At 38.9% G+C, this 10366-nt stretch overlaps 2 protein-coding genes across 3 annotated transcripts; one reads left to right on the forward strand and one right to left on the reverse strand.

The window, feature by feature from the left end:
• The first annotated feature begins 33 nt into the window (after positions 1-33).
• f8a (coagulation factor VIII associated) lies at positions 34-6404 on the forward strand. Its single transcript, XM_020938516.2, has 12 exons — positions 34-141; positions 1415-1461; positions 1568-1640; positions 2415-2574; positions 2804-2872; positions 2943-3063; positions 3146-3238; positions 3322-3386; positions 3548-3629; positions 3727-3773; positions 4073-4128; positions 4222-6404. The coding sequence occupies exons 1-12, from the start codon at positions 83-85 to the stop codon at positions 4301-4303; spliced, it is 954 nt and encodes a 317-aa protein (XP_020794175.1). The 5' UTR covers positions 34-82; the 3' UTR covers positions 4304-6404.
• On the reverse strand, positions 4505-7701 carry emp1 (epithelial membrane protein 1). Of its 2 annotated transcripts, none has more exons than XM_020938518.2 (5): positions 7572-7701; positions 6511-6592; positions 6184-6283; positions 5892-6032; positions 4505-5427 (listed from the first exon to the last, which is right to left on the reverse strand). In XM_020938518.2, the coding sequence occupies exons 2-5, from the start codon at positions 6583-6585 to the stop codon at positions 5267-5269; spliced, it is 477 nt and encodes a 158-aa protein (XP_020794177.1). In that variant the 5' UTR covers positions 6586-6592; positions 7572-7701; the 3' UTR covers positions 4505-5266. The 2 variants fall into 2 exon arrangements, with proteins under 2 accessions (XP_020794177.1, XP_020794176.1); XM_020938517.2 differs by lacking the exon at positions 7572-7701 and adding an exon at positions 7341-7480.
• Positions 7702-10366: the final 2665 nt, after the last annotated feature.

Here is a 10366-nt window from a genome sequence, read left to right on the forward strand (position 1 = left end):
GCTGTCACGCTTTCTGTTCGATTGACCAATGACAGCGCGTTTATCAAAACTACTTCCTAGTTTGGTTTATTTACCCTCAATAATGGCTGCTGAAGGCGATTTTTTGGCAAGATACCGAGCTGTATCGAATAAACTGAAAAAGTAAGACCTCTATTTTTGTACATAATGTTTGTAGCAACTGTAGCGGTATTAGTTTTCGGTTAGATTATATTTAGGGCTTCATCGCGGCTGTTTAGCTGTAGATGCTATGCTAAGCCCACTGCCCTTTTTGCAGCGACAGGCGCCAATTTGTTTTTCAATCAGTAGATCTAAAGATTAAATATGTAATCCGTAATAAAAACAAAACAAAAAACTTAACCTCAATACCCCCTTTTCAATGCACTTGCTTGTAAACAATTTATCAGATCATTTTTGACTAATTATGTTTCTCTAATGGAGCCCAGACTCTCTGTGTGTCATTCCTCTTTCCTCGTCTTTTTTCTCCTTGATTACACTTCTCGACTCTGCAGAAAATGGATGAGAAAGTCCCGGCCACAGAGGAGACACAGGGATGAGAGAGGCAGTTGACAGGAGCTGACAGGAGCTGAGTGTGACAGGGCCAGACTTTCCTCAGGCCCTGGATCTTACCAAAATGACCCTGTAGTAAAGACTATACTAAGGCTTACTATATATTATTATTACAGAACTTTAAAATCAATCAGACCTGCGTATTTGTTTTCAGTCTTTGATAAACGACTGTGTTTTTATTTTAATGTTTCTTTATGATTCTTAAACCTCCTTTGCTGCTGTCGGTCCCTGTTGCACCAATACAAACTCACTGTAAGACACGTACAGTTTTATTATTGTATCTGAAGTCTGCTTCCTGAAACCTCGCTCATGTTTCCTCTGTGGTTTCCTATCCTTGTCTCCTCCGAGCTTTGGGACACCTCTTGATGTGGCGCATTTGATTTACAGCTGAAAAATGCATCGAGGAACGAAATCAAGGAGAAGGAAGCAAGGAAATAGAATTGAGAAACGTCTCAGAAATCACCCCTTTGTTTTAACCTCTCATAAGGATCAATAAAGCAGTAACAGTATCTGCTGTATTTGTACTACTTAAATAATAGTAAAGCCATATTAGGAAAAGGACAAAAACTGTTTCTGATTTGTCATCTGAGAATTGTAGTACAACTTTAAATGAGATTTGAATTGGCTCATGATAAATTGGTAGGCTATTCACTGTGATTTGCTAGACTCACAGCTTTTTTAAAATTAAATCCTGATCTTTTCTCCCGTATAAGGAACAAATTGAGTTTCTTCTTATTTCATTAAGGAACATGGATTTTTCTGTCCAAATAAGAAACAACATGGTTAGCAATTCTAACTGTGTCCATTTGTTAACTGTATCTAATCAGCTGTACATTTGCATTTGCAGACGTTTTCTTCGTAAACCCAATGTTGCTGAAGCAAGTGAGCAGTTTGGTAAGAATAGTTTATTCCCAGTAACAGCTATTTTTCACCAATGTTTAAGAGTCATTTAGTTCTTTTAACTTGTTCATCATGTTACTCTGTGTATCTTGTGTTATAGGTCAGTTGGCTAAGGAGCTGAAGCAGCAGGACTGCTTACAGTATGCTGCCTTTTGCAACCTGGCCATGGCTCGGTAGGAGATTTAGGATTATACGTAAATAAATCATATTGTGCACAATGCAGATGGCAAAGTAGTAAAAGGGGTGCAACAGCCTTTAAATCAAATGTGTTCAGAACAAGAAAGAGTTCTTTTTATACTGTATAACACCGTGAATTTGTGCTATTGGTAGAATGTGATCATGTCATACTCCCAGATGGGCAAGAGACAGTTTTTCCTATTTATTACACTGTACATGAAATACTGGAAAGGTACATTTCCAGATGTTGAACATGATCATTTATATTATTGACTAGACCCAACAACATGCTGTATTACTTTAAAGATCTGCAGTTGAACAATATTAATTTTAGCGGTCTGCCATCTGTATTAAATAATATTGGCCTATAGAACGTTGTGATCATCTGAAAGGGAGCAACAGAAGATGTTTTGGAGCTACTGTTACGTGGTAGTATCTGCAAGAAATCAAATTTCTATGTTCGAAAGTGGTTAAAATGATTTAGCAACTTTGAGGTTTACAAATAATATATTTCATTATGATGCAACATGTTCTATTCAATATTGTCAGCCTGAACCTGAACAATTTTTAAATGTGCCCATATGTTACGGTTAGACAGATGTTGGGTGACACAGCGCATCAGTTTGTTGCACACACAGGGGCTTAATGGGCACATGTTCCTGAACTATTCATTTGTCATTATGATTTTTGTTTAGTGTAGCCTATAATCCTGTCACATATTAGTGCAGCATTTGGACCTGCTGCTCCATTTGTGAATGTGTTGCCTGCAGGTGTGAGCAGACTCTGTTTAATGCACCCGGAGAGGCTCTAGCGCTAACAGATGCCGCCCGCCTCTTCCTCACTTCAGAGAAGGAGAACAGGGCTCTGCAGGCACCAGGTTTTGATGAACACCTCCAGGCTGCACTCAATTGCTACAGCTTTGCTATTAAGGTGCGCTTCCCTTCATCCAGATGTTTGATTCATGAAAAACAGTAGTGATTCTATGAACGATCATCTGTGTTCAAGCAAATATTAAAACAAAATGTGGTTTGGCAGGTAAGCTTGTATACTGCAATATGTGAGCAAGTCGTATATTCAGGACTTGAAACATGGTTTGTGTGTGGAATGACCTCATTCGTGTGAGAATATGAAATGATGCAGCTGTACATATGTTCTGCAGGTGTACATAGAAATGAACCAGCCTGTGATGGCTGCCAGTCTGTGTCTCGAACTGGGAAATGCATTGAAGGTAAACTCTAAAGTGTGTTATTGGTTTGCTATTTAACAAAGTTTATTGATATCAACTGTTGATTCTTTAGGAAATGAACAGACCGGGGGAGGCTGTTGTTCACTACCAGAGGGCGGCAGAGTTGCAGTCTCAAACGCCCATTGAGGCCCTGTTGTCAATGGGAGAAATGGCCACTTGTAAAATACTCACACGTGGGTTCTGTACTCTGTCTCTTATATTTATGAATATACTTAACAATATTTTCATATATTTATGTTTTTTTTATTTTCACAGGCGACTATGACGGTGCATTATCAGTGTTCACAGAAATGCAGCTCATCTGTCAAGAGAGAGGACTCCAGCTTCCAGGCAGCAGCACTCCTGTTGGTGAGGCAAACATTCCTTTTCATTTTTTATGCTTTTCCATTTTTTTTTCTTTCTTTTATGAAAAATTATTTTTAATGTTATAGGGGCTTTTCTGGACATTGTGGCCAAATGTGAGATTTCAAGGGTTTTACTGCTTATGTTGCTTGAGGTAATTCATTTTTTTTTTGCCTTTAAAAATACTTAATAATTATTATGTATTTGTCTCTTTTAATGCACTTTTAAACATAAACAACCACTTAAAATGCATAACTCAAACTGGAGTGCAGTGCAGTCATTATTAATGGTTGTCCTTGACTATTTCCTATGTAGCCTCCGCCTCAGAAACTGCTCCCTGAACACGCACAAACCCTGGAGCGATATGCATGGGAGTCCTTCGACCCACACAGCCAAGGTGCCTAAAACATGAGTCAAATACATATACAGTATGCCATATCTATGAAATGAAAGTTGAAAGACAAAATTAAATATGAACCTTCTTTGCTTCACAGTGACCTTCCTGCCTGAAAATGTTTTCCTGCTCCTCCAATCAGTGGTGGTAAGTGTCATTCTTAAACACTGTACAGGATTTCCTGATGCTCCTGCCTCATACAGGATGAAGAATGACAATAAAATGAATGCTTGTCTTTGACTTTCACAAAACTCTATTCTCTTGAAATCTGATGCATTTGTCATTTTTATTATTTGTCATAAGTACACATGATTAATATTTATACATGGCACCCATTTCATTTTAGCAAATTTCTTTCAATAGGTGAACAGTGATAGGGCCTCAACTCAGAGATTGTGCTGTTGTATCTCTTTATTTTGGTTTGCATAATGGTAAATGTTTTGCAGATGGCTTGTCAGGAAAAAGACACAGAGTCTCTTAAGTCTCTTCAAACAGACCTCTGGTGAGTAAGCCACATGTAATGTCATTCGCCAACTGTGCTTACTTTTCTTTGATTCTCAGTGCAACGTTTTAATGAGTTTCATTTCCTTCAAAGGCCATTTTTAACAGCTGAGCAGAATCACCTCCTCCATCTAGTGGTACAAGAGCGCATTGCACCGTCTGGACAAGGCATTTAGGCTCCTCTGATTTTACCGACTTCCTCTGGGAACCATTCTTTATATAATGGAACATTCCTGTTTCTGGCTGGGTCTGTTGTAAGGCCTGATGTTTTTGTCGTCTTATTGTTGAAGAAGGAGAAATGGCGTACTTTGAGTAGTTGAGGACAAACTTAAAAATATTTGATTTAACAGAAGCTTAATTGCACAAATAGCCAAGCATTTTGTAAAAAGTATTTATTTATTTGCATTTGTTAATTAGAACAAATAAGAGCTTTGTTCATGGCATGTTTTGTTCATAACTGATATGGCTTAAACTCCATTGTAACACACAAAACTGTCTATAGCTGTAAATTGGCACACCACCTCCCTGGTTTACTGTTAGTTCACTGTATGTACTATTGCTCATATATTTTGTATAGCAGCCAATACAGACATAAAAAGACATGGTTAAATCACTCAGTACAAAAACAAATACTATGGTTACATTGTACATAGACAAGTGAATACACTATACTTCAGTAAAATAAGGAATAAGAATAAAACAAAAAATAAAACTTACTACATACTAAAAGTAACGGCTTTTCTCCTGGTTGTTCAAGTACTGCATGAATGTAGTTGTGCCAACACACTGCTCACTGTTTACTGGAAGCACAAGGGGCACCTTTGGGGCCCACTACATGATTACAGTCAACATCACATATTTAATGTGTTTTGATGACTTCATGCTATCTCTTAGGCCTATATTCAGCCACAAATGCTTTTTTTTTTCAATCACAGCAGTTTTCTTATTTTCTCCTATTTAAAAACACATCATGTTGGCCCTTCATGTTAGGTTGCAGCTCAATTTGCTTCTAAATAACTGTTACTTTATAGCTGCAAATGGCAATTCATATACTTGACAACATTACATTACCATACTTTTTGAATAAAAAACAAAATTAGAATTTTCCCAAAGTATACAATTTGAGCAACTCCTTTTATTCACTCACTCTTTTTCCTTAAGACGAAGTAGGTGATTGCTAAAAGAATGGTGAAAACAAAGGAGATCCAGGCCAGCACGTAGGAGTGGCCGTAGCTTCCCTCTGTCTCGGTGGTGTGAAACTCAGCCGTGTAGATCGAGGCTGCTATCATTATGCAAAGGCCTGAGGAGACAAGAGAATACTGTTACACACACCCAGGCATCTAAGGAGTCATTATTGTTTTAACTCAAGGCTATGGCTCACCACACAACGGAATATAGAGCAGAGACGCTTGGGCTATTATTATGACAAATGACAGCTTCATCGCACTCATTTTCAACTGATATCCACTTATGACAATGAGGCTCTCTGTAACTGCACATGTGCGATCTAAGCACCATACATAATCTTTTTACTCTGCACCATGGCAACTTACTTCCATCACAATGCATGTCTTAAATGCTTTACATAATGTCCAGTATCCTTAGCAACCATTTAATAGTTTTAAAGTTTATATTATGTTTATAACTGATGAGTATGTTTGTTGGCATCTAAAAGACGAGTGGATTCGATCATATCTCACTCCCTTGTTAAAGTGGTTCTATAAAGACAAGTAAAACTACATTTCATTGCCCCAGATTACTTACAGGAGATTGCCTGCAGAATACCAGTGAAGGTGAACCTCTGGCCTTTGGGAAGAGTGAAAAGCTGAGCAACAAACACAAACAAAGCCAGAATGGCGAAGATGCAGGCAAGCACCGAAGTGGCCTGGATGGTCTGAAGATACTCTGAAAAAGTAAATTTAACATAACATAAGCTCTTTACAAATCAGAAGCTAAACCAGTCGTGATTACATCTGACATACTTCTGCACCAGGTGCCAAAACAAAAAGGAAACCTCTCATCGAGTAACAACATTGAAATAGTTAGAATAACTTACCTTCTGGGTAGTTCTTCAGGTTGGTGTAATGCCAGTCAGAGTTTGTCATCTCCCACTGGCCCCAAAGGTCAGTGGTGACCTTATCAGTGACCCACCAGGCCTGCACACAAGGACATATTGCAGACTTAATAGAGCTGCTGTACATGGGACGTGAACATACTAGACACATTTACAGTACTTTTACTATGCCATAAATAAACTATTACTGTGTACAGCTGAAACAGAGTGGTGTTTGATGGTGTATAAGGCTTAGGACTGACCAATAATATGACGTTATTATTGTATGCGTTTACTGGTTGAGCGTCTGAAGGTGAAATTGAGACTCACATTATCAATGGTGGCCACCAGCAGCAGGATGATGGTGGTTATGTGCAAGGCGACGATTCCAGCCAGCATCAACATTGTGAAACTGTGATAAGGAAGAGGAAGGATGCAAAACATTTATTTTCCACATAGGCTCCTATGCACAAGGCTTCATCCGTGCAACACACACAGCTGCCCGCCCCAAATAATACTGTCTCAAAAACGGGGGGAATGCGAAGAGGGGCCGTGCAAGCCCCTACTCGCCCACGAGCCTCACAGGCATTTAGGAATAGATGCATAGGCCATTCTGAGACGGAGACGAGCGCTTTTCTGGCTTCACACCTAGAGGTCTTGAACAAGTTAGGCACCATACTAGCATGCCTATAACTCCTGTCGTAAGTGAAAGCAAATGGGTTTTAAAGAGCTCACAAAACGTTTCCGTGACTTTTCTTTTATGGCACTAGACTATTTCCGTCGACAAGAAAGACGCGTTTGTTTGGAAGGTGTTAGGGGCTCTTACCCAGGCCATACTCCAAATAACAACTTTGAAAAGAGCGGGAGAACACAACTACATATGTGAATCCTTATATAAAAATTATAGCCGATCCTTTTACGCTAAAAACATAACCAAAAGTCCACGCTTACACTACCCCAGCGACCGAACTGCGCGTCTTTTTAAAATTTCTTGCGCACCGAGGCATAGCCCGGGCGCTGCTTAAACGATGCTGTAATTTGACACTACTTTCACAACTTTACACCGCAAAACTCGAGAATAACACACAATGCTGACGTCTGGCCACCACCTATAGGAAAGCTTAATTAACTAGTAAACAACTAAAGAGATAAAACTTTACCTGAAGGCGATTTAACGCACGGGCCGTGAGTTCTCTGGAAATGTGAAACACCAAACACGGTAGACCCACCCAACTTTGAATTCACAGCACACACATCATTCTGTTTTCCCTCTCCATTCCCTCTTTACCCCTGACCAGGCCCCACCCATAAAGTTTCAAATTTTTTCTCTCTTCAATGAAATGCCAAAAGTAAACAGCTTCAGGTTTAGGTCGCCCCCTGCGATTACGCACCGTTTGTCAGGACAATTAAAGCTTTCAAAGATGTAAACGGACGCGCCGAAGTCTTAGTTCACCCAGATGTTTTTTTCCTCATCACTAAAGTTTTGTGATCAGTCTTCCCTGAAGCGACACAGCAGATTCTCTCAGCCCGTTTGTGCGCGGACACAATGGCTTCTCACTGAGTAACCTATTATTAATACTTACATGAATCATCACAATTACAGCACAGGTTAATGATTTTTCTGTCTTTTGGAATTAAGAGGCTGCATTTATATATTTTGGAATAATTTGTAATAAGTTATTAAAGGGCCTACATTATGCAATTTTTTTATCCATGTTATGATGTTATTTCCTAATCACAAACATACTTGGAGTTGGGTTTTGTTTCATTCACAAACTTTTAACACACAAACCCTGCAAGTTTAGGCTGAGTTCTTCTCTCAAACTGAAAACACTCTTTGTGACCTTGAGATGTAACGTGGAAATAAACTTAATGCTCCACTGTGTTTTTAAATGCCATAGTCCTTCACTAGAATTATTTGGATAATTTCAGCCCTGGATGAGCTAATATCTACTGAACTGAAGGTAAAAGGTTAACTGTTAACTTGAAAACTACAACTATATGACATCACAAGGTGGAACAGAGCTGTTTGAGCTGTTGGAGATGTAAACACTAGACAGACTAATAAAGGTTTACATGTGTGAATGAAACAAAACACAACTCCAGGTATGCTTTTGAGGAGGTAACAGCAATATAATATGGCTACAACCTCACAAGAGACAATTTTGCATAATATAGGATCTTTAAATTAAAACTAAAAATAAGCGCTGGCTTAATTGGCTGCATTAAAAGCCGCACAGTAACACTATCTGATGATAAAATAAAAATATCTCTACTATGGCTAATGCCTTGCTAACTAATAATTAGAAACTGTTGTGAGACAGTGACCAACATTTTGTCCAGACAAACTGCTGAAGAAAAATGAAGTGTTAGTGTTATTATAGATGAGATTGCCATTATTGAACATCTTGCAGTTTAGTGAATTTACCCTGATTTTGTTTATGTCCATTGGCCTTTCATTTTTTAAATAAAACCTGACCAATTTGAGCCAATAAGTCAAGTGGGGGAGGTGTTAAGAGATACCATAATTGCTTCCTGTCCCTTAGCTTGGTAAAAGAAACTAAACATTTCACAATTGTCATGTGAACAGTGAAAATATAATAATTCTTATGCCACCTAAAATAGCATCCACACTCTAGTTTATACAGGAAGCTGAGTGTATTTTTGTGTGGTTGGCAGCAGGGATATACTAGATAAACTGCTTATGGCCAGTCAGCTCGCCTCCTTGAGCTCTTTGTCAATGGGTCGAACAGTTATTAGAGATGACAGTGCCAAGGTCCGCTGCTGAAACCCAATATTTCCTTTTGTGTGAATAAATTGCAACCAAAGTTCACTCGGCAGAGCAGTAATAGAGCTATTAGAGAAAGCACAGCAGTAATTCAGATATGGAATCCATTGTGAAGACATATTTATGCCGGGGGGAGAGAGGGAGCAGGCTGTACATGTGAATAGTGGATTGATTTCTTTACAGATGACCCTGGCTGGTTGGTTGGTCATGTCTCACAGTGAATGGTGAGTGGGTGAGCTCTCCTTCCTCTCACAGCTCTGCAGGACACACAACATCCTCTCTGCACAGCTCTGAAGTCACCCCTGCCAATTCAGACAGCAAGACTCAAATGGGAGCAGTTTGATTAATCAATCCTATTTACTTTCAAATGAATGTAGAGAGACCAATAGCCTGTTGGAAAGTAGGTCTGTCTTAATATTTGCATTCATGGGAGCATGGATTAAGTGATTGTCACTCTTAGTTGTTCTGATCTCTATAAGTGCTTTCATTTATTTTTTTCTCTCAGAGACTCTTATTTTTCCAGTGGATACAATGGTGACCCCAGCACCATTGTACTACCCAACAAGTGACTGTCAAATACAGTTGTTTTAGTCTTACAGGTGAAATGTACTGAGAGTTCAGTGCACGGAGCACGTACACAAAATCTAATGTGCATTTTTCAAGTAGAGAACATGAAGTCTGAGCAAAAATGGTTTGTACCTATTTACCCAGACATTTTCTGCTGTATCACCAAAAATAAGTATTAAAATACTTAAAATAGTAACATGCAATCCCTTTGGAGACCCCTCGTGAAGCTCAATGCCTGGGTTGGAAGTCACTGTAATCTGCAATATTGTGATACTCAAACTGCATGCCATAATTTAGTTTTAGTATTGTCAGTGGGTAATCTCCAGAATATCTAGATATATTACTTTTTGTCTATATCACCCATCCCTACTATAAGACATCCAGTAGGACAGTGACCCAATAGACCTTTAAAGTTAGTGAGTTCATCCTACACTGAAGTCAAACAACCATCAGAGACATGCTGTGTATCCATGATATTCTCTTCTGCCCAAAGTGAGGCTAGGATACTTCTTTTGAACTATGAAATATCTCTCAGGAAAATCCCAGCTGATTTCTCTGCAGGGTGGGGTTTGAGCTGCACCAGTCAGTTAATTTTAATTTATTCAAGAGAATCTCAAGTTGATTCCAAAATCTGCAGGAAGTTGTCCTCTGTGCATGAGGTTGGGCTGCAGCTGTTGGAACAAGGGACTGTGTAATTCATGTTCTCATAGCCAGAAGGCTGGGGGAGTAATATAGTTAGTTTAATTTAAGTAAGCATTGCTAGATTAGGCTATTTACCTACATTGTTTATTGTCGGCTAAAAGTTGTGCCAAATCCAATAAAATGAATCAT

This window comes from Boleophthalmus pectinirostris, unplaced genomic scaffold (genome assembly GCF_026225935.1).
Source record: "Boleophthalmus pectinirostris isolate CB_2022bp ecotype Guang Dong unplaced genomic scaffold, ASM2622593v1 HiC_scaffold_22, whole genome shotgun sequence".
Lineage (NCBI taxonomy): Eukaryota > Metazoa > Chordata > Actinopteri > Gobiiformes > Gobiidae > Boleophthalmus > Boleophthalmus pectinirostris.

Excerpts from the sequence above, each read along its gene's own strand:
- emp1 (XM_020938518.2), bottom strand. The coding sequence starts at position 6,585 with ATGTTGATGCTGGCTGGAATCGTCGCCTTGCACATAACCACCATCATC. Across the intron at positions 6,284-6,510 it reads TGGTGGCCACCATTGATAAT|GCCTGGTGGGTCACTGATAA; the intron begins GTGAGTCTCAAT and ends CCTTGTGTGCAG. Across the intron at positions 5,428-5,891 it reads TATTCTGCAGGCAATCTCCT|GCCTTTGCATAATGATAGCA; the intron begins GTAAGTAATCTG and ends TTGTCTCCTCAG.
- f8a (XM_020938516.2), top strand. The coding sequence starts at position 83 with ATGGCTGCTGAAGGCGATTTTTTGGCAAGATACCGAGCTGTATCGAAT. Across the intron at positions 3,064-3,145 it reads CACTTGTAAAATACTCACAC|GCGACTATGACGGTGCATTA; the intron begins GTGGGTTCTGTA and ends TTATTTTCACAG. Across the intron at positions 4,129-4,221 it reads TCTCTTCAAACAGACCTCTG|GCCATTTTTAACAGCTGAGC; the intron begins GTGAGTAAGCCA and ends TTTCCTTCAAAG.